The 23,905-nt window shown below is 49.2% G+C and overlaps 2 protein-coding genes across 4 annotated transcripts in view; one reads left to right on the plus strand and one right to left on the minus strand.

Annotated features, from left to right (window-relative positions):
* DNHD1 (dynein heavy chain domain 1) overlaps nucleotides 1-6,572 on the plus strand; it is a 171,296-nt gene extending 164,724 nt beyond the window's left edge. Inside the window, exon 45 of the mRNA XM_040339911.1 lies at nucleotides 6,055-6,572. Coding sequence (XP_040195845.1) covers nucleotides 6,055-6,399 — 345 coding nt within the window. The 3' untranslated portion in view covers nucleotides 6,400-6,572. The remainder of the gene's footprint in view (nucleotides 1-6,054) is intronic.
* A 2,277-nt stretch (nucleotides 6,573-8,849) lies between these two features.
* Nucleotides 8,850-23,905, minus strand: part of RRP8 (ribosomal RNA processing 8) — a 30,159-nt gene continuing 15,103 nt past the window's right edge. For all 3 annotated transcript variants that reach the window (XM_040339912.1, XM_040339913.1, XM_040339914.1), the window contains exons 3-8: nucleotides 23,508-23,658; nucleotides 18,290-19,106; nucleotides 13,902-14,031; nucleotides 12,298-12,404; nucleotides 9,988-10,084; nucleotides 8,850-9,496 (exon numbers count right to left, since the gene is read on the minus strand). In XM_040339912.1, coding sequence (XP_040195846.1) covers nucleotides 9,383-9,496; nucleotides 9,988-10,084; nucleotides 12,298-12,404; nucleotides 13,902-14,031; nucleotides 18,290-19,106; nucleotides 23,508-23,658 — 1,416 coding nt within the window. In that variant the 3' untranslated portion in view covers nucleotides 8,850-9,382. The remainder of the gene's footprint in view (nucleotides 9,497-9,987; nucleotides 10,085-12,297; nucleotides 12,405-13,901; nucleotides 14,032-18,289; nucleotides 19,107-23,507; nucleotides 23,659-23,905) is intronic.

Consider the following 23,905-nt stretch of genomic DNA (forward strand, 5'->3'; position numbering starts at 1 on the left):
ATTGTGGGGTATTGCGGAGTATTGCGGAGTATTGCGGGGCATTGCGGAGTATTGAAGGGCATTGCGGAGTATTGAAGGGCATTGCGGAGTATTGCGGGGCATTGCGGAGTATTGCGGGGCATTGCAGAGTATTTTGGGGCATTGCAGAGTATGGGGGCATTGCAGAGTATGGGGGCATTGCAGAGTATGGGGGCATTGCAGAGTATGGGGGCATTGCAGAGTATGGGGGCATTGCAGAGTATGGGGGCATTGCAGAGTATTGTGGGGTATTGCAGAGTATTGCACAGGGAGGGATGGATGGCTGGATCTGTGACTGCATGTGTCACAGATCCAGCCCGCAGTAGCAGCAGCAGCTGCTGCTGCTCCCGCTCTCTCCCCTCTCCTCTCTCACACTGTACCGTTCGGTACAGAGAGGAGAGGGAGGAACCGGCGTCATCACATGACGCCGGTTTGTTTACTAGTGATCGCTCCGTCATTGGACGGAGCGTTCACGTGGTAAACCGCCGCCATCAGCGGCGATTTACCGTGATCCGTGATCAGCCGGGTCCGGAGGACCCGGCGGTCACGGAGACTCCCGTGTGCGCGCCCCACAGGGCGCGCGGGAGCGCGATTCTGGGAGGACGTACATTGACGCCCTCCCAGAGTTAAGCAATCGCCTTGTAGACGTATTTCGTCTATAGGGCGGTTGCTAACTGGTTAAGGTACTAGAGCCAACGCTGTATCTTAGCCTAGACCAACAAGGCCCAGGCCTAGGCAGGGGGGCAGCACAAAAAGTGTCCCCGCTGGCTTGCGCTACACTTTTAGTGCAGTACCAGTCTTATGAGGTGGACTGGGCTGAAAGACAAATGGCGCCCCCATAAAGCGTCTGCACTGCTGCCGGTATGATAGGGATGATGCAGACACAAGGGACACTGACATGGTCAGCTACACCTGTCAGGTAGGTAGTAGAACTTTCCTGCAATCCTTTTCTTTTGTCAGTTGTACATATTAACCACTTAAGACCCGGACCTTTAGGCCCGGACAGTTTTTGCGATTCGGCACTGCGTCGCTTTAACTGACAATTGCGCGGTCGTGCTACGTGGCTCCCAAACAAAATTGGCGTCCTTTTTTTTCCCACAAATAGAGCTTTCTTTTGGTGGTATTTGATCACCTCTGCGGTTTTTATTTTTTGCGCTATAAACAAAAATAGAGCGAAAATTTTTAAAAAAAAATCTATATTTTTAACTTTTTGCTATAATAAATATCCCCCAAAAATATATAAAAAAACATTTTTTTTCCTCAGTTTAGGCCGATACGTATTCTTCTACCTATTTTTGGTAAAAAAAATCGCAATAAGCGTTTATCGGTTGGTTTGCGCAAATTTTATAGCGTTTACAAAATAGGGGATAGTTTTATTGCATTTTTATTATTTTTTTTTTTTACTACTAATGGCGGCAATCAGCGATTTTTTTGGTGACTGCGACATTATGGCGGACACTTCGGACACATTTTTGGGACCATTGTCATTTTCACAGCAAAAACTGCATTTAAAATACATTGTTTACTGTGAAAATGACAATTGCAGTTTGGGAGTTAACCACAAGGGGGCGCTGATGGGGTTATGTATGACCTCATGTCTGTTTCTAACTGTAGGGGGGTGTGGCTGTAGGTGTGACATCATCGATTGTGTATCCCTATAAAAGGGAACACACGATCGATGACGGCGCCACAGTGAAGAACGGGGAAGCTGTGTTTACACACAGCTCTCCCCCTTCTTCGGCTCCGGGGACCGATCGCGGGACTCCATCGGCGATCGGGTCCGCGAGTCCCGTGGCCACGGAGCTTCGGACCTGGTTGCGTGCATGCGCCCGCGACCTTACGGCTGGGCTTAAAGAGCCAAGTACATGTAAGTGGATGTGCCCAGCCGTGCCATTCTGCCGACGTATATCGGCGTGAATGGGTCCTTAAGTGGTTAAGGAATCTTAATTAATCTTAATTGTTTGCTGATGAGAAAAATAAACAGATGGATTTATTTGTTCCCGCCCCCAATCCTTCCTTTGATCACTGCCTGGACCACATACCAAATACCAAATTTAGCAGAAATTTGTGCTTAAAGTAGAACTATAGGCAACACTTTTTTGTTTTCCATTTTGGATAGAGTAAGGGAGGGTTATAGCCCCTGTTAATTTTTTTGCCATCCGTTCATTTCCCTTCATTTCCTGCCCCATAGCCAAACAGGAAGTGAAAAGAAATCTCTGTAGATTAAGGGATTTCCGGGCAGGTCTTAAACAGGAAGGGGTGTGACCTTGACAGGAAGGGGTGGATCATATTTAAATTAGGCATTGCACGAGTTTAGTCAGGCCTAGGGCAGCACAAAACCTAAATACACCCCTGACTAGAGCCAGGCAGGGTGGGTAACATGTGAGGTTAGCTTTTGTGGGATGGGGAATGAGGGCTGTGGAGGGAAAGGGGGGAGAGTGGTGCAGAGATCAGAGCCGAGGAGGAGAGGTGGAAGTGAGATTTGGCCAGCCTGTGAAAGAGAGCTGATCCCTGCACTCTGTTCATACCACACCCCTGAACTCTATACATAGCGCATTTCAGAAGTCTGTACTCTGTACGCCGTGCACTCCTGAACCCTGCATGTCACACACCACTAAACCCTGCACTCTGTACGTCACACAGCACTAAACCCTGCACACTGTACGTCACACACCACTAAACCCTGGACCCTGCATGTCACACACCACTGAACCCTGCACTCTGTATGTCACACACCACTAAACCCTGCACTCTGTACGTCACACACCACTAAACCCTGCACTCTGTACGTCACACACCACTAAACCCTGCACTCTGTACGTCACACAACACTAAACCCTGGACCCTGCATGTCACACACCACTGAACCCTGCACTCTGTATGTCACACACCACTAAACCCTGCACTCTGTACGTCACACACCACTAAACCCTGCACTCTGTACGTCACACACCACTAAACCCTGCACTCTGTACGTCACACACCACTAAACCCTGCACTCTGTACATCACACACCACTAAACCCTGCACTCTGTACGTCACACAACACTAAACCCTGCACATCACACACCACTAAACCCTGCACTCTGTATGTCACACACCACTAAACCCTGCACTCTGTACATCACACACCACTTAACCTTGCACTCTGTACGTCACACACTACTAAACCCTGCACTATGTACATCACACACCACTAAACCCTGCACTCTGTACGTCACACACCACTAAACCCTGCACGTCACACACCACTAAACCATGCACTCTGTATGTCACACACCACTAAACCCTGCACTCTGTACGTCACACACCACTAAACCCTGCACTATGTACATCACACACCACAAAACCCTGCACTCTGTATGTCACACACCACTAAACCCTGCACTCTGTACGTCACACACCACTAAACACTGCACTCTGCACGTCACACACCACTAAACACTGCACTCTGTACGTCACACACCACTAAACACTGCACTCTGTACTTCACACAACACTAAATCCTGCACGTCACACACCACTAAACCCTGCACTCTGCACTTCACACACACCTAAGCCCTGCACTCTGTACGCCACACACCACTAAACCCTGCACTCTGCACGTCACACACCACTATACCCTGCACTCTGTAAGTAGCGCATTCCTCATCTCTGCACTGTGTACACAGCGCACCCCTGAACTCTGCACTCTATATGTATCAAACACACAGCGTAGTGATCACAAGGCATGAATATTTATCAGTCCATGAGGTAAAAAGATCAAAACAGGTTATCAGGCAAAAGAAGGGCTATCTGGTCAGAGGCTCTGATGAACCCGGGGTACCAGCAAAACCAGTGAGGCTGAAGTTCTGACCAGATCATCCTTGTGATCCCTAAGCTGAGTCTTTGATCGTTTAAACCTGTGGTCGCCAAACTGCGGCCCGGGGGCCAGATGTGGCCATTTGTTTTCTTTTATCCGGCCCTTGGGGCAGTGTTCCTCTTACTGGTACAAGACACTATTCCAACCACTGTCACCAACAAAGAGCATAAATCCTCCCACTGATACCATTGATGGGGCATTGTTCTTCCTATTGACATTAAAGCGGGAGTTCACCCATTTGTAAAAAAAAAAATGTTATCCCCTTAGCTTCCTGCTCGTTCGGTCTAGGGGAATCGGCTATTTGTATTAAAATATGAGCAGTACTTACCCGTTTTCGAGCTGCATCTTCTTCCGGGTATGGGTCTTCGGGAGCGGGCGTTCCTTCTTGATTGACAGTCTTCCGAGTGGCTTCCGACGGTCGCATCCGTCGCGTCACTCGTAGCCGAAAGAAGCCGAACGTCGGTGCGGCTCTATACTGCGCCTGCGCACCGACGTTCGGCTTCTTTCGGAAAATCGTGACGCGATGGATGCGACCGTCGGAAGCCTCTCGGAAGACTGTCAATCAAGAAGGAACGCCCATTCCCGAAGCCCATACCCGGAAGCGGCGGAGAAGATGCATCTCGAAAACGGGTAAGTACAGCACATATTTTAAAATAAATAGCCGATTCCCCTAGACAAAACGAGCAGGAATCTAAGGGGAAAAAGTGCCCTCTAAGGGTGAACCCCCCGCTTTAATGATGGAAACTTTCTCCCACTGACACTAACAATGGGGTACTATTCCTCCCACTGACACTGATGGGGCATTATTTATCCCACTGACACCAATGTCTGTCCCTCCTTAACCACTTAACGCCCGCTGCACGCCTATTTACGTCCACAGAATGGCACGGAAAGGCAGATGGGTGTATATATACGTCCTTGCCTTCTAGCGGGTGGGGGGTCCGATCGCGACCCCCCCCCCCCCCGCTGCGTGCGGCGGGCGGCTTACCTCGGGGAGCGATCCGGGACGACGGCGCGGCTATTTGTTTATAGCCGCTCCGTCGCGATCGCTCCCCGGAGCTGAAGAACGGGGAGAGCCGTATGTAAACACAGCTTCCCCGTGCTTCACTATGGCGCTGCATCGATCGAGTGATCCCTTTTATAGGGAGACACAATCGATGATGTCAGTCCTACAGCCACACCCCCCTACAGTTGTAAACACACACTAGGTGAACCCTAACTCCTACAGCGCCCCCTGTGGTTAACTCCCAAACTGCAACTGTCATTTTCACAATAAACAATGCAATTTAAATGCATTTTTTGCTGTGAAAATGACAATGGTCCCAAAAATGTGTCAAAATTGTCCGAAGTGTCCGCCATAATGTCGCAGTCACGAAAAAAATCGCTGATCGCCGCCAATAGTAGTAAAAAAAAAAAATTAAATAAAAATGCAATAAAACTATCCCCTATTTTGTAAACGCTATACATTTTGCGCAAACCAATCGATAAACGATTATTGCAATTTTTTTTTTACCAAAAATAGGTAGAAGAATACGTATCGGCCTAAACTGAGGAAAATTTTTGTTTTATATATATGTTTTTGGGGGATATTTATTATAGCAAAAAGTAAAAAATATTGATTTTTTTCAAAATTGTCGCTCTATTTTTGTTTATAGCGCAAAAAATAAAAACCGCAGAGGTGATCAAATACCACCAAAAGAAAGCTCTATTTGTGGGGAAAAAAGGACGCCAATTTTGTTTGGGAGCCACGTCGCACGACCGCGCAATTGTCTGTTAAAGCGACGCAGTGCCGAATCGCAAAACCTGGCCTGGGCCTTTAGCTGCCTAAAGGTCTGGGGCTTAAGTGGTTAAAGTCTGAAGGACAATAAACTGGCCCTTTCTTTAGAAAGTTTGGAGACCCTTGGTTTAAACTATGGTGCCAAAGCTTGCCCACTTTCATGAGCTACATTGAGTGTCTATGGTTCGAATATGTGCCCTTTATAAGGTCATTACAATGGGTGTTATGCCCTGATGAATGGATGTTCTTTTTCATATGTGTGTACATATAAATGACCTTTTATAGTTTTGTATCTGCCACACAGAAATGTAGCATAGATCCAGTCAGTGCACAGTCTAATTCACTTACACAAGGTCTTGTGATAGCTGAATTGACCCCTACTCTCTTTTCTTGGCAGGTGTCGGACAGAAGAGAGCCCCCAGTGGACGGTGTGTGCATTGCACTGGGTGGGATACACCTGAAGCACGCCCTATGGGACACCAGGCTGTGTACTCTGCAGGAGACCCTGTCCGCAAAGCTGTGTGCTCTACCGGAACTTCAAATCACTGCTGTGCAGGGAAAAGACAGAGCCACGTGCCAGCAGAATATTTCGGGCTGTTATCTGTGCCCTGTGTATTTACATCAGGCTCCTGAGGGCCACACTCAGCATCGACAGCAGCCATTACTATACATACCGCTCCCTACTAAGATGGCTCCTGCTGTGTGGAGCCTGCGCAGAGTCCACGCCCTCAGCCTGCTGTGACATCACCGAGAGGAGCCGGGCCAGGAAATTCTCATCGACATGCCATTTGCAGATTTCAGATGGTCCTCTAACTGAAATTATAGCCACAGTTTTTCCTCCCAATATTATTCCCCTAGTATCATTTGCACTTTGTTTTCTTTTAATGTTCAGAAAATAAATTTCTCTATAAAAAATCTTTGTGAAGTGACTTTTCCCGGTCTGATGGGGATGAACACAGAGGGCCAGATTCACGTATCTGGGCGCATCGTATCCTATTCACGCTACGCCGCTGCAACTTAGACAGGCAAGTGCAGTATTCACAAAGCACCTGCTCCGTAAGTTACGGCGGCGTAGCGTAAATGGGCCAGCGTAATTCAAAGTAGGCTGGTAGGGGGCGTGTTGTATGGAAATTAATCGTGACCCCCACGTAAATGCCGCGCCTAACGAACGGCGCATGCGTGCGCATGCTCAGTATCACGTCAAATTTTCTCCCTAAGTTACGCCGGCTCAATGCTTAGTCGACGTGAACGTAAGCTACGCCCATCCCCATTCACGTACGATTTACGCAAACGACGTAAAATACGACGCTGTTCCGACGTCCATACCTTAACACAGGGGTGCCCAACCTTTTGAAGAGCGAGGGCCACTTAAAGCGGTGGTTCCCCTAAAAATAAACTTTTAACATTGCTTTTCCCACATTAATTACGATTAGAATCGGCTGGTTTTATTAAAAAAAAAACGTCCGTACATACCGTTCGCTATATTCGTTATCACCGCCACTTCCGGGTACGATGCTGGCGGTGGGCGTTCCTAATTGATGGACAGGCATCCGACCGACGCATACATTGCGTCACGAGATGCCGAAAGAAGCCGAACGTCGGTGCGCATGCGCCGTATAGAGCCGCACCGACGTTCGGCTTCTTTCGGCATCTCGTGACGTGATGTATGCGTCGGTCGGATGCCTGTCCATTAATTAGGAACGCCCACCGCCAGCATCGTACCCGGAAGTGGCGGTGGGACCGAATATAACAAACGGTATGTACGGACGTTTTTTTTTTTTATAAAACCAGCCGATTCTAATCGTAATTAATATGGAAAAAGCAATGTTAAAAGTTTATTTTTAGGGGAACCACCGCTTTAAGCAACTTGGTAACGAGTCGTGGGCCACAATGAGCGTAGTGGGCGGATGGCAGGTCACGGCTACTCTATAGGCCCTCGGATCCACCCAGATAGAAGGGGACAAATTCCCTTCTGTATTTCAGATTGGAGGTAGGTGGACGTAAACGGACATCTGTCGCTCTATAAAGTGGAATTGAGGGTCCCATTTGGTCGGGCTGATCATGTGAACAGGGCCTAAGACTGCTTTCACACTAATGTGCTACCATTTAGCCACACTGTGGGTGCAGTGTCTATCCTGCGGGTTAGCTGAACTTTTCCATTGACTCGGCCTGTGGCAAAAGCCGGTGCTTTCTTCCTCTACCACCAGCTTCATTCACAACCCTGATTTTGCGGTTAGATTGTTTAATTTCCTTACAAAATGCCGTCCCAAAAACTAACTACCACCTGCTTTCAACCTTTTTTCTTTGCAAAAAGATTTCAAAACGTATCATTGATCAGAAAGTTCTAAGAAATGTGTATGCTGAAGTGTCAGAAATGAGCAATAGGTGTGTGAACCCTGGTTCACATTGATGCGATTTGACACATCAAATCGGCAATTGCGTCTGAATCGGCGTGACACCGCACAGATTCCCAAAAGTAGTTTCTGTGTTACTTTTGGCAATTTCGGGGTGTGATTTCCATTGACATTTGTGCAGAAACCATCACAGACGTCTCTGAAATCGCCCCCGAAATCGGGACGGACATTGTGCGGGTTCAGCTCCCGCAGTCAGTGTGAACCAGGGCCGAAGGGTTTTGGATTTCTAGCTGTGGTAAATCAAACACACAGGACTTGACAGGGGCGGACTGACCATTGGGACTCTCGGGCACTGCCCGAGGGCCCCATCAGGGTTGCCAGGCTAAATAAAACCGGGGACAGTATGTCAAAATCTTTGTTTTTTTTTTTACATCTGTCACTGATATGTCCAAAACCGACATGCTTTTGATGTTAAATTCCTTAGATTTTTAGCTGCCCTGCCTATGCAATTCCTCCTGGCGTGGTGGCCATCTGTAAGCCCGGGGGCCCCATGAGTTGTCAGTCCACCCCTGGGACTTGATTATTCTGGAAATCCCTCCTGCTCATCCAACCAGCGTCTCCAGTCTGAGATAGGAGGGAAGCCCAAGCATTTGAAGGATCTCTTTGGAAAGGTTGGTGGCCTCTGGCTTCAAGTCCTTGGACAAGTAGGCATATAAGGACTCAAAGTATTTTTCTGCAAAACAGCCAAGCAACTGGTATTTTCAGATTGGGGGGGGTCAGCACAGCAGCCACTGTCCAGGCACCATATGGCAGAGGTTATGTTACACGGCTCCGGGTGTGATGGTTGATAAACAAGCACTTTATGGAGACAGGTGTACACTGGGGCCATAGATTTTATGGTAAGATCTCCAAAAGAGTGCGGTCTGCCGCTCCGCACCGTATGCCCCCCACCCCAATATACATAGTCAGTCATCAGCATAAAACAACAAGATTTGTACAAAATAAAATGTATTTAAACACTTAAAGGCTTTTGGGGGTCCTGGGCAATTGCTTCCAGTCTTCTGGGGGTCCTGGGCAATTGCTTCCAGTCTTCTGGGGGTCCTGGGCAATTTGCTTCCAGTCTTCTGGGGGTCCTGGGCAATTTGCTTCCAGTGTTCTGGGGGTCCTGGGCAATTGCTTCCAGTCTTCTGGGGGTCCTGGGCAATTGCCTCAGTTGTCTCTAGGGGCCCATCCAATGATCCAATCATCTTCAGTGTTGCAGGAGCCCCAGGTACATCAAGTCAGGTGTCTGAATATCCCAGTTAGTCACCTCCAGTGTCCCGAATGTCCGGGACGGCCAATCACTACCAGTGTCCCGGGGGTGCTGGCCAATCACCTCTTCTTGTACAGACATGGTTTGAGCTGCAGTCCTGGATGTTTGGAAGCATCACGAGCCAAGCGGTTTTTGCTGAACTCAAAGAGGTAGAAGTGACTGTTGTCTGTATTCTGGGGAAAGAAATACCAATGTTACATAACTAGTATATTGTAGCTGGGATTTTGCATTAAGAATTTAACCCTCCATGGTCCAACCCTCCTCAAGAACCGCTTTCACTCGGTGTCATATGATCCGGTGGTAGAAAACAAAAGCAGCAAACGCCAAGCTGCCCACTATTGCCACATAAAGCAATTACAACTATTGATGCCATAAGGTAGGTCTTTGCTGTGTGCATGCTTGGAGCCTTCAGGTACCTCCCCGACTATTCTGACATTTCAGCTTGCTCTGAGCGTCATGTAGAGCAAGATCCCAGAGAAACCCAACTTATCGCAAGAAGACAATCAGTAAATGTCTGTGGCTCCGTTTATGCCCCCCCATCCCATAAAAATGTACCTCAACTAAATACCTTCACCGCAGTATTCTGATGTCACCGGGAGCAACAGTCTGCAATCCCCACAGATGTGAGCTCTCCCACCCAAGAGAATCCAGAGACCCGGCTTACCTTATTCACGCACTTGAATCCCAACTGTGACATGGCAGGAAGAAACTGCCTGACGTCATCAAACCGACTGCTGACCTCAGCGACCAATAGCACCCCCCTATGAGTGAGAGAAAGAGATAAAAAAGATTGTAAGAGACTGAGACTTACCTTAGGGACCAGTAACACCACCCCCCCCCCACCAGCAGACATAAGAGACCCAACTGATCTTCTTATAGGAGACCGCTAGCCTTAGAGACCAGTAACACCCCCCCCCCCCACACACTAGGAGACATAAGAGACCCAACTGATCTTCTCATAGGAGACATAAGAGACCCAACTGATCTTCTTATAGGAGACCGCTAGCCTTAGAGACCAGTAACACCCCCCCCACTAGGAGACATAAGAGACCCAACTGATCTTCTCATAGGAGACATAAGAGACCCAACTAATCTTTCTTCTCATAGGAGACTGCTAACCTTAGGAACCAGTAACACCCCGCCCCCCCCCCCACCCCACCAGGAGACATAAGAGACCCAACTGATCTTCTCATAGGAGACTGCTAACCTTAGGAACCAGTAACACCCCCCCCCCACCCCTTTTAGGAGAGATACGAGACCCCAAGTGATCTTCTCATAGGAGACTGATAAAATTAAAGACCAGTAACACCCCCCCCCCCCCAGGAGACATAAGAGACCCAACTGATCTTCTTATAGGAGACCGCTAACCTTAGAGACCAGTAACACCCCCCCCCCCCCAGGAGACATAACAGACCCAACTGATCTTCTCATAGGAGACTGCTAACCTTAGGGACCAGTAACACCCCCCCCCCTCCCCTCAGGAGAGATAAGAGACCCCAACTGATCTTCTCATAGGAGACTGCTGACCTTAGAGACCAGTAACACCCCCCCCCCAGGAGAGATAGGAGACCCCAATTAATCTTCTCAAAAGAGACGGCTAACCTCAGTAATAAGTAACACCCCTGAGTGAGATACAAGATCTTCACTGACTGCCTCAGAGACTGCTGACCTCAGTGACCATTAACACCAACTAAAGAGAAAAGAGTGAGATAAGAGACAGTTACTGGCCTTTCGGATCAGAAACACCTCAGTAGGAGAGAGCGATGGATGAGACTTCAATGACTATTTCACAACGACCAGTAAAACCTCCTTAAGAGAGAAAGGAAACCTTCACCAACTGTCTCATAGGAGCAACCAGTAATATCCTTTGAGAAAGATAAGAAATCTTTACTGACTGTCCCAAAAGGGACTGCTGACCTTAGCGACCGATAACACCCTGCTGAGAGAAAGAAAGCTAACAGCCTGTTACTGACTGTCTCGTAAGGGACTGCTGACATCCGTAACCAGTGACACCCCAGTAGGAAAGAGACCTTTACTGACTATCTCATATGAGACTGCTGATCTCAGTGACCAGTATAACCTCCCCGATAGAGATAAGAAACTTTCCCTGACTGTCTCATAAGAGTTGGCTGACCTTAGGGACCAGGAACACCCCAGGAGGAGAGAGAGAGAGAGAGAGAGAGAGAGATAAGAGACCACTGACTAGATCAGCGTTTCTCAACTCCAGTCCTCAACAGGTCATGTTTTCAGGCTTTCCATATGTGATTTGATCAGTTTCACTGTCTTAGTAATTAAAGGGGTGGTTCACCCTAAAAACTACTTTTTTTATTACACTGCCCCCCCCCCCACATTACAATACGATTAAGGCTATTATTATTTTTTTTATGCTGTACATACCTTTGTACAGCATATTCACCCGTGGCATCCGGCTTGCGAGTCCCGCGGGAGTGGGCGTTCCTAACATGTCTGTGATTGACGTTTGACCAAAAACGAGCTCCCCCCGTCGCGTAAGCCGCGTCACGATTGGAGAAAGGAGCCGAACGGCGATGCGCAGTATAGCGCCAACTCGCCGTTCGGCTCCTTTCGCCAACCGTGACGCGGCTTACGCGACGGGGGGGAGCTCGTTTTTGGCCAAACGTCAATCACAGACATGTTAGGAACGCCCACTCCCGCGGGACTCGCAAGCCGGATGCCACGGGTGAATATGCTGTACAAAGGTATGTACAGCATCAAAAAAATAAATAAAAATAGCCTTAATCGTATTGTAATGTGGGGGGGCAGTGTAATAAAAAAAAAGTAGTTTTTAGGGTGAACCACCCCTTTAATGACTTGAGCTGAGAAAAAACTGGACTGACTATATCATAAGGAGACCTCAATGACCAATAACACACCTACATTAGAAAAGACAGTTCACGACTGTCCCACATTTAGAAGAGACGGCTAAGCCATGAAATGGTGCGAGAGGCATACTTACTCCATCTTCAAAACCCGATTTGCCTCTTTTAGAAAATCGCTGAGATTTTTCCCCATCAGAGACAGACAGAAGACAGCGATATCGACAATCTCGTCTGACAGCGGTACCTAGAGAGAGAGGCGAGAGTTCTGAGACACTGGAGGGGATGGTCACAAGATAATGTCTATATTCCCATAACACACTTTCCTGGATAAGGCTGGGGAGTAACGGGGGCTGCAGCAACAACCGGCTGGAACTGGAGAAGATCAAATGCACATTCGTCAGCTCACCAGGGATCATCGGACAACAGGGGACAACACACATTTCGGACATTATTCAACGATTCGTGACATGCCGGCGAATATGTGCATTTGATCGGTGGAGGTAGAGTGTCTACCAGCGAGCAGTCCTCTACCAGCAGTAAAGTCGGCCATAGGCGGTTCAAATCTCGACCGGTTCAGCAGGGACAGCCAGCCTGTCCCATTTTACATGCGCTTATTGTTAGCGGATATTATAGCCTCTAGCAGTAATCACTGTGTTCTCCCAATGGGGACTGCTTCCCCCACCAGGAGAACACAATGGCTCAGCGGGAGGGACAGGGCCACCATGCGGGGGGTACAGGCAGTACACCTGTAAGGGGCCGGATGGCATCCCCCTTTTTCTGTCAGCACCCAAAGCCCCCCCCCCCACCGCTAAGGCACCCGGTGGTCCCCAGATCACATCCCCCCCCCTTTTTTTTTTGGCAGCATCCAAAGCCCCCCCCACCTCTAAGGGGCCCAGTGGTCCCCAGATGGCATCCCCCTTTTTCTTTTACATTTTCCTGTTCATTAGCACCCAAAGCCCCCCCCCCCCCCGACCTTAAGGCGGATGTGCCATGAAAAAAAAAAAAAAAATTAAAAACCAGCAGCTACAAATACTGCAGCTGCTGACTTTTAATATAAGGACACTTACCTGTCATGGAGTCCAGCGCTGTCCACAGCAGAGGACGAGCGATCACTCGTCACTCTGCTGCTCCCCCCGCCATCCACGGTGAGGGAATCAGGAAGTGAAGCGCTCCGGCTTCACTGCCCGGTTCCCTACGGCGCATGCGCGAGTCACGCTGCGCCTGCCGATTGGCTCCCGCTGTGTACTGGGAGCCGAGTGTTCCCATTACACAACGGGGGGGGGGGGGGGGGGCGGCGGGAGGTGACGTCATGCCCGCAGTCTGCCCGAGACTGTTGTGACTCTTTAGACAGGTATCTGCACCCCCCTCCCCGTGAAAGGTGTCAAATGTGACACTGGAGGGGGGAGGGTTCCGATCAGCGTGAGTTCCACTTTAGGGTGGAGCTCCGCTTTAATTTGCGGCGGCAGCATCCCCCCCCAGCTTCTCAAAATACACGCCCCCTCCCCGCTTCTCAACTTGCGACACCCCCCCCCGCTTCTCAATTTGCAGCACATCCCTGGGTGGTGGTGGTGGGGGGTACTTAATTTCTCTCTGTAGGTTATCATGTTGCAGAGGACCTCCAGAGGAAGAGGATGGAACCCCACTGAAAGCCCTTTTGATCCCCCCGTCCCCCCAGATCTGTACATAAAGTGATACACTGTACAAGTCTGCAGCCAATTCTGCGGTATTTTCAACTCCTTACCTGCGCCATGTCACACACAGTCACAAGATCATTCAAAGCCACCAGATCAAAGGAGTGAACTTTATTTCGAACACTGCGTGCCAGCTGAGCATCACCACAGCCGAAATCTGCCACCACCAGTGAGGCCGGCCTGGAACATAAAGAGAGATCACCATTAGCGATGTGTGGGAACTCAACACAAGCTACAGAATGACCCCCCCTCCCCCAAATATCCCACATCCTCTTACATATTTTCTACATGGCAACACTGATTGGGTTCAGTTTTTACCAATTATGGGTCCTGCTGATCCTACAGTATACAAAGACACTAGTGCCCCAGACAACGTCATTTGTGTGACGAAACGCTCGTCGGGAGAGGAGACGTGCTGACGTTTTGCATGACAGTCCGAATGGACGGGCGTTCGTTTAAGCCGGCCGGCTTTATTTTATGCTTCTATGTAAACGATAGGGTTGTCCCGATACCACTTTTTTAGGACTGAGTACAAGTACCGATACTTTTTTTTTTATGTACTCGCCGATACCGATACTTTTTTTTAAATGTGTCCCCAAATGCAGCCATGTCCCCAAACATATTGCAGCCATGTCCCCAAACATATCCAGCCACGTCCCCCCACATGCAGCCACGTCCCCAACATATGCAGCATGTCCCCAACATATGCAGCCATGTCCCCAAACATATCCAGCCATGTCCCCAAACATATCCAGCCATGTCCCCAACATATGCAGTCATGTCCCCCACAGATCCAGCCATGTCCCCAAACAGATCCAGCCATGTCCCCAAACAGATCCAGCCATGTCCCCAAACATATTGCAGCCATGTCCCCCCATATGCAGCCATGTCCCCAAACATATCCAGCCACGTCCCCCCACATGCAGCCATGTCCCCAAACATATGCAGCCATGTCCCCAAACATATGCAGCCATGTCCCCAAACATATGCAGCCATGTCCCCAAACATATGCAGCCATGTCCCCCACATATGCAGCCATGTCCCCCACATATGCAGCCATGTCCCCCACATATGCAGCCATGTCCCCCACATACGCAGCCATGTCCCCCACATACGCAGCCATGTCCCCAAACATATTGCAGCCATGTCCCCCACATATCCAGCCATGTCCCCCACATATCCAGCCATGTCCCCCACATATCCAGCCATGTCCCCCCATATGCAGCCATGGCCCCAAACATATCCAGCCATGTCCCCCCACATATCCAGCCATGTCCCCCATATACGCAGCCATGTCCTCAAACATATTGCAGCCATGTCCCCCACATATCCAGCCATGTCCCCCCTATATGCAGCTATGTCCCCCCCATATCCAGCCATGTCCCCCCCATATCCAGCCATGTCCCCCCACATGCAGCCATGTCCCCCCCATATCCAGCCATGTCCCCCGTATATCCAGCCATGTCCCCCGTATATCCAGCCATGTCCCCCGTATATCCAGCCATGTCCCCCGTATATCCAGCCATGTCCCCCGTATATCCAGCCATGTCCCCCGTATATCCAGCCATGTCCCCCGTATATCCAGCCATGTCCCCGTATATCCAGCCATGTCCCACGTACCTACTGTTATGATGCCGCCGCTGCCGCGTTAATCACCGCGCGGGGAACATTACAGTCAGCGTTCGTTTGAATAGCTGTTTTTCCCACCACGCTGTGTATAGAGACACTCCCCCTTGCTCGCGATTGGACAGATCCGTCCAAGGGGGCATGTCTATGCGCGGCGGGGAAAACAGCTGTTCAAACGAAAGCTGACTGAAATGTTCCCCGCGCCGCGGTGATTAACGCGGCGGCGGCGGCAGTATTCTATTTTAGCATCGGTGGTATTAGCGGGAGTAGGAGAACTCCCGCTAATACTCGGTCCCGATACCGATACTGGTATCGGGACAACCCTAGTAAACAATCTTTTGTAAGTGTTTTATCTCATTAAATTTTACACTTTATACGACGACAGTATTTCACTATTGTGAGTCCCATTATTTTTTGGGTATCCCATGCATCTGGTGACATCTGTGCCTTGAGGATTCATTTCCACTGGTGTGTGCTGCAGTCCATGACTAAAGGCCCGGGCTGGGGTTTACTGCCGCAAGCCATCTTTGCTTGCCATCTGGTAAGCCTGCATTCCTTGTGGTGTCTTCACTTTTGGTGGTGGATTTTTTCAACATTTTGAATTACAATTTGAACTACTGAAGAATTTATTTCAATTGTGTTTTATCTTTGGACTTCACTGAACACATGATTTACACAGCTGTCATGACTGTGTCCACCCTTTGTACAATAACCAACTCCATAAAGACATGGTGTGACCAGTTTGGTGAGGAGGAACTCACGTGGTCTGCACAGAGCCCTGACCTTTGGAACACCAGCTGTGAACCAAGTCTTCTCATTCAACGTCAGTACATGACCTCAAAAGTCCTCTTTTGGCTGACTGGACCCAAATTCCCTAAGGCATTCCAAAATCTTGTGGAAAGCCTTCCCAGAAAAGTAGCTACAGTGGAACCTCGGATTGTGAGTAACGAGCGTTTCACAATACGAGCGCTGTATTTAAAAAAATCCTGACTCCGTTTGTGCGTGCTGTCTCACGAAACGAGCAGGATTCAAGCCAAAGCGGTGTGCAATACCGCATTTAGCCTGGGGGGTGGGATGGGCGCCGGAGCCAAGCAGATTAACAGAAATACTCGGAAATACTCCGTTCCCGAGCCTTTCCGAGTTCAGCTGAGGTGTCCTCAGGGCCCTTTCCGAGTGTTTACAAGGCTCTCCGGCGCCCCCCATCTCTGGCCGCATGCGGTATTGCAGTCAATGTGGAACAAATTATTTTCGTTTCCATTGACTTCCAATGGCGAAACTCGCTTTGATATGCGAGTACATTGGATTACGAGCATTCTCCTGGAACGGATTATGCTCGTAATCCGAGGTTCCACTGTACATTGTAGCCACAAAAGAAGGATGGGTTGGGTGCAACCCTATATGATTTTGTAATAGGATGTCCAACAAGCTCATTTAAATCATTAAACATATAGGCCCGGATTCACAAAGGAGTTACGACGGCGTATCTCCAGATACGCCGTCGTAACTCTGAGTGTGAGGCGTCGCATCTCTGCGCCTGATTCATAGAATCAGATACGCCTCACTGTTGCCTAGATATGAGCGGCATAAGTCTCTTACGCCGTCGTATCTTGGGGTGCATATTTACGCAGGCCGCTAGGGGCGCTTCCGTATATTTCCACGTCTAATATGCAAATGAGCTAGATACGCCGATTCAGGAACGTATGTGCGCCCGGCGTATCAAGATACGTCGTTTACGTAAGGAGTCAGACCGGCGTAAATGTTACCCCTCATAAAGCAGGGGTAAGTCATGTTAGGTATGGACGTCGGAAACGTACGAACAGCGTCGTATTTTACGTTGTTTGCGTAAGTCGTCCGTGAATGGGGCTGGGCGTAGGTTACGTTCACGTCGACTAAGCATTGAGTGGGCGTAATTTACTTTGAAAATTCGACGTGATACTGAGCATGCACGCGCCGTTCGTTAAAGCGCGTCATTTATGTGGTGTCACCAATCATTTACATACAACACGCCCCCTACCAGCCTAGTTTGAATTAGGCGGGCTTACGCCGTCCCATTTACACTACGCCCCCGTAACTTAGAGCGCAAGTCCTTTCTGAATAAGGGACCTGCCGCTCTAAGTTACGGCGGCGTAGTGTATCTGAGATACGCTACGCCCGCCTAAAGATAGGCGCTTCTTTGAGAATCTGGGCCACAGTATATACAATATTCCCCCACCGTTACCTGCACACTTTCTGCTTCCTCCTACATTGTTACATAGTAGGTGAGGTTGAAAAAAGACACAAGTCCAACCTATGTGTGTGATTATATGTCAGTATTACATTGTATATCCCTGTATGTTGCGGTTGTTCAGGTGCCTAGTTTTTTTAAACTATTGATTCCCCCCCGCCTCTACACCTCCTTCCCAAACGCTATGCAAGACCATCTACACCCATCCACGGTTCCCCAGACACCTCCTGCACTTTTCTCCTTGCATTCCCCTCTGCTCTGCTGTACATCCCCTACACCCTCCCCTGTACACTCCCTGCACCCTACCCTGTATACTCCCTGCACCCTCCCCTGTACACTCCCCTGCACCCTCCCCCGTACACTCCCTGCACCCTCCCCCGTACACTCCCTGCACCCTCCCCTGTACACTCCCTGCACCCTCCCCTGCACCCTCCCCTGTACACTCCCTGCACCCTCCCTGCACCCTCCCCTGTACACTCCCTGCACCCTCCCCCGTACACTCCCCTGCACCCTCCCCCGTACACTCCCCTGCACCCTCCCCCGTACACTCCCCTGCACCCAACTCCCCTGAATATTCCCAGCACCCACCTGTTTTTGACATATTTGATGATCTCGGTGATGGGATTGACGGGCCAGCGTTGGACCTGTTGGGAGAATCCCGTGTGATAGATGGTGAAGGCCTCAGGATCACCCTGGAAGAGGTGTACAGCTGCCTGACTCTCTGATGTATACAGCTGTTCATTAATGTATCGAAAGCGAGCAGAATGCAGCCGCTGCTCCATACGGGAACGCAGAGTGGCGGAGCGGTCTGTTCCCTCTCCCTCTGGTGGAATTGGGTCATTCGCACCAGCGGTGTCTTCAGGATTCTCATCAGGGGCCATATCTTTTTTCCCCCTAGCGAATTCTTTCTTCAGCAGCTTCTTCAACTTTTCCAATCTGGCCTTCTCCACTGGCGTCATTCTGGGTGAAGCTGGTTCACATTTACTGTCTCCTGGCATCTTCTCCTTCCTGTGGACCTTCTTCTGTCCTTTATCTTTGGCTGTAGGATTACCCCCAGGGAGGGAAGTGTCATTTTCTGCCTCATTTACGCTTTCTGGTTGGACAATTATGTGGGACCCACTTTCTGGTCCTCCTCTGTCTTTCTTTAATCTCTTTCCTTTCCCACCATGGTCCTTGCTTGGGTCCCTTAGGGGATCACATTCAGACTTCCCCCCACATGTCCCTTGTTCTCCTTTCTTTCCACTATCCATCATATTCTTCTGCTTCTCTGGACATGGCTTGAACTTGTTTCGATTCCTCTTCCTGTTCTTCAATTTGTTCTTCCATTGCTTGCGGCTCAGTTGTGTTCCTGTGTCGGTGGAAGGAGCCTCGGATTCGGGTGTGGAAGACTTTGTAGCACTGATACCTACAGATGAAAGGAACAGAGCAAACATTATTAGAACAGGAACTGTACCAAGAAGTCCATTATCATTCGTCTCCCCTTGATTCTCCCACCGTGTCTTCTCTCATTTATTGTTCCACCGTGTCTTCTCCTTTATTGGCCATCCATATCCCTGGACTGTTCCCACGTGTCCCGTCTTTCAATGTCTACCCCCCAATTGACTGGCCTACTGTGCCTTCTCCTTTACCCTGCCCCCTCCCCAATATACTGTTCCAATGTGTCCTCTTCTTCATTATCCCCCCATGGACTGTTGCACTGTGACCTCTCCTTTAATATCTACCCTACTATGGACTGTCCAATGTGTCCTTACCTTTCATTATCCCCCCAGGGACTGTTGGACTGTGTCCCCCTCCTTTAATATCTACCCTACTATGGACTGTTGCACTGTGACCTCTCCTTTAACCACTTCCCGACCGCTGCATGTATATGTACGTCGGCAGAATGGCACGTACAGGCAAATGGGCGTACATGTACGTCCCCGCCTTTCCGCAGGTCGGGGGTCCGATTGGGACGCCCCCCCCCCCCCGCTACATGCGGCGGTCGGATTCCCGCGGGGAGCGATCCGGGACGACGGCGCGGCTATTTGTTTATAGCCGCCCCCTCGCGATCGCTCCCCGGAGCTGAAGAACGGGGAGAGCCGTATATAAACACGGCTTCCCCGTGCTTCACTGTGGCGGCTGCATCGATCGAGTGATCCCTTTTATAGGGAGACTCGATCGATGACGTCAGTCCTAAAGCCACACCCCCCTACAGTTGTAAACACACACTAGGTGAACCCTAACTCCTACAGCGCCCCCTGTGGTTAACTCCCAAACTGCAACTGTCATTTTTGCCAAAATGAATAAAAATGCAATAAAACTATCCCCTATTTTGTAAACGCTATAAATTTTGCGCAAACCAACAGATAAACGCTAATTGCGATTTTTTTTTACCAAAAATAGAAGAATACGTATCGGCCTAAACTGAGGGGAAAATTTTTTTTTATATATGTTTTTGGGGGATATTTATTACAGCAAAAAGTAAAAAATATTGCATTTTTTTCAAAATTGTCGCTCTATTTTTGTTTATAGCGCAAAAAATAAAAACCGCAGAGGTGATCAAATACCACCAAAAGAAAGCTCTATTTGTGGGAAGAAAAGGACGCCAATTTTGTTTGGGAGACACGTCGCACGAGCGCGCAATTGTCTGTTAAAGCGACGCAGTGCCGAATTGTAAAAACGCCTTTGGGCATTTAGCAGCATATTGGTCCGGGGCTTAAGTGGTTAATATCTACCCTACTATGGACTGTCCAATGTGTCCTCTTCTTCATTATCCCCCCATGGACTGTTGCACTGTGTCCCCTCCTTTATACTCTACCTCCTACATGGACCGTTCCAGTGTGTCCTCACCTTTCATTTTCCAACCCACTTAGATTTTGCCATTGTTTCCTCTCCTTTATTATTACTCCTCCTACTTGGATTGTTCCAATGGGTCTTCTATATCCTTATCCATACCCTACAGACTGTTCCATTGTGTTCTCTTCTTTATTGTTCCTTCATCCCACCAGACTGTTCCACTTTATCCTCTCCTTTAATAAGCACCCCCCACCCAAAATGTATTGTTCCACTGTGCCCTCCTCTTTATTATTCTACATTATGGACAACTCTACTGTGTCCACTCCCTCAATATCCACCCCTCCTTTCCCCAATGGACTGGTTCACTCCCTCAATATCCACCCCTCCTTTCCCCAATGGACTGGTCCACTCCCTCAATATCCACCCCTCCTTTCCCCAATGGACTGGTCCACTGTGTCCACTCCCTCAATATCTACCCCTCCTTTCCTCAATGGACTGGTCCACTCCCTCAATATCCACCCCTCCTTTCCCCAATGGACTGGTCCACTCCCTCAATATCTACCCCTCCTTTCCCGAATGGACTGGTCCACTCCCTCAATATCTACCCCTCCTTTCCCCAATGGACTGGTCCACTGTGCGCTCTTCTTTTTTTACCCCCCATGGACTGTTCCAGCGAGTCCTCTCCTTCATTATCCCCTCATGGACTGCTTGACTGTGTCCTCTCCTTTAAAGAGGAAGTAAACCCTATGGGTTTTACTTCATCTTTGTTCCCTGCAAAGTAAAAGCATAATGGGCTACTATGCATCGCATAATACGCATCCTTTAATACGCACCCCCCCCCCCCCACATGAGGTAAGCTCAACCTGCACCCCCTCACATGAGGTATGCTCAACCTGCACCCCCCCCACCCACATGAGGTATTCTCAACCTGCACCCCCCCCCCCACATGAGGTATGCTCAACCTGCCCCCCCCCCCCCCCCCCCCACATGAGGTATGCTCAACCTTTAAAGAACACAGGCCACTTAAAGTGGTGTTCCACCCGCAATTTTTTTTTTTTTTTTTTTAGAAGTCAGCAGCTACAAACACTGTAGCTGCTGACTTTTAATAAAGGACACTTACCTGTCCTAGGCACCCGCGATGTCGGCCCCCCTGAGGCCGATCGCTCGATCCTGGCACCGCCATCCTCACTAAGGGAAACGGGCATTGGAGCCTTGCGGCTTCACTGCCCGTTTCCTACTGCGCATGCGCGCTTTTGTGAATGGCTGCTTTTTGGGATACACACAGTTCCCAATTAGCAAAGTGTCATTTCTTCAGTGTTGTCACATGAAAAGATAGAATAAAATATTTACACAAATGTGAGGAGCGTACTCACTTTTGTGAAGACGGCCGAGAAGCCTGCTCTCATTCACGGCGTGGGACTTTTGAGGGGTCAGGTAGGTAATCGGGGGGGGGGGGGGGGGGGCGCTAATACTCAGATGTTTTTTCACCTTAATGCATAGAATGCATTAACTACTTAAGGACCCCTTCACGCCGATATACGTCGGCAGAATGGCACATCAACGTACCTGTACGTTGCGCTTTAAGCCCAGCCGCGGGGTCGCGGGCGCATGCATGCGACCCGGTCCGAAGCTCCGTGACTGCGGGCCCGATCGCCGCTGGAGTCCCGCGATCGGTCCCCGGAGCTGAAGAACGGGGAGAGCTGCGTGTAAGCACTGATTCCCCGTTCTTCACTGTGGCGCCGTCATCGATCATGTGTTCCCTTAATAGGGAATCACAATCGATGACGTCACACCTACAGCCACACCCCGCTACAGTTAGAAACACACATGAGGTCACACATAACCCCATCAGCGCCCCCTTGTGGTTAACTCCCAAACTGCAATTGTCATTTTCACAGTAAACGAGGCATTTTAAATGCATTTTTTGCTGTGAGAATGACAATGGTCCCAAAAATGTGTCATAATTGTCCGCCATAATGACGCAGTCACGAAAAAAAAAAAAATCGCTGATCGCGCCATTAGAAGTAAAAAAAAAAAATATATAAAAATGCAATAAAACTATCCCCTATTTTGTAAACGCTATAAATTTTGCGCAAACCAACCGCTTATAGCGGTTTTTTTTTACCAAAAATAGGTAGAAGAATACGTATCGGCCTAAACTGAGGAAAACATTTTTTTTATATATGTTTTTGGGGGATATTTCTTACAGCAAAAAGTAAAAAATATAGATTTTTTTTCAAAATTTTTGCTCTATTTTTGTTTATAGCCCAAAAAATAAAAACCGCAGAGGTGATCAAATACCACCAAAAGAAAGCTCTATTTGTGGGGAAAAAAGGACGCCAATTTTGTTTGGGAGCCACGTCGCACGAGCGCGCAATTGTCAGTTAAAGAGACGCAAGACGCTTTCCCCCCGACTTGTTCATTCCCCGACTTAGTTGGGGTAGGCGGTACACTTTGGTGGGGGTGGGTCAGCCACACAGTGTGACCTTTGACCTCTGGGAACCCGCCTTTTGACCTTTGGGGGAGGTCCCTGTTCCAAGTCCTGAGTCCTAGCCATATTCTGCAATGGGAAACCCTAAGGTCCGGGTCTTAAGTGGTTAAGGTGAAAAAACATTTACCTTTACAACCCCTTTAAAAGCATCCCGCTAGCGCCCGAATAGCGCCGCAAAAACGTTGGTAAAGCGCCGCTTTACCGCCGACGCCCCCAGTGTGAAAGTAATCTTAGTAGAATGTTGTGTACTTGAAGGGGACTGTAGATTCCATAGTTTTGAGGTTGTGCATGCCTGCTCTTCATAGACTGCTCCGCTGTGCCCTCACCTTGGTTATTAACCACCACCCAGAGAATCCTCCCTGCACCATACAGAGAGGGTGGAGAAATCAGTTACAGGTGAAGACAGGCTGGGTAAATTGGACTTTGCAAAGAATTGATGGCGGACCCCCCCTGGGGGAAACTGGTGAACAAACTGCCCAGACCACAACTCTGCTCTGCGCAAAGAGACCAACGGACATTCCGGAGAAGACATTGTCCCACCTGGTGTCACCTTCTTCTGCTTCCTTGGAGAATGGACGACTTCTGGGGGTGGCGGGAGGTCGGGGATCTGGGTGCTCGGGGATTTCAGGGTTTGTAGGATCTCCAGGAGCTGACGATTTCTCTTCAGTCTTTTCCGCCTGCTGATGGCGCCCTAGGAAGTGACAGGAGGATGATGGGTACCGGTGGGTGTGGAAAGTACCTGCTTTACCAATAACAGCCAGTGGCACGCCAGCGCAGAATGGCTATTCTTGATACGGCAGGCTCATCCTCCCCCCATATAGAGCAAAATGCAAAAATATTCCAGAAATCAAAAAGACATTCATGGGAAATGCCTAATATTCACCGAGTTGGGTGTAAAATATTGGACGTCTGTCCTAGTGGGAATGGTCGCGAGAACA

The sequence above is a fragment of the Rana temporaria genome, chromosome 2 (genome assembly GCF_905171775.1).
Source record: "Rana temporaria chromosome 2, aRanTem1.1, whole genome shotgun sequence".
NCBI lineage: Eukaryota > Metazoa > Chordata > Amphibia > Anura > Ranidae > Rana > Rana temporaria.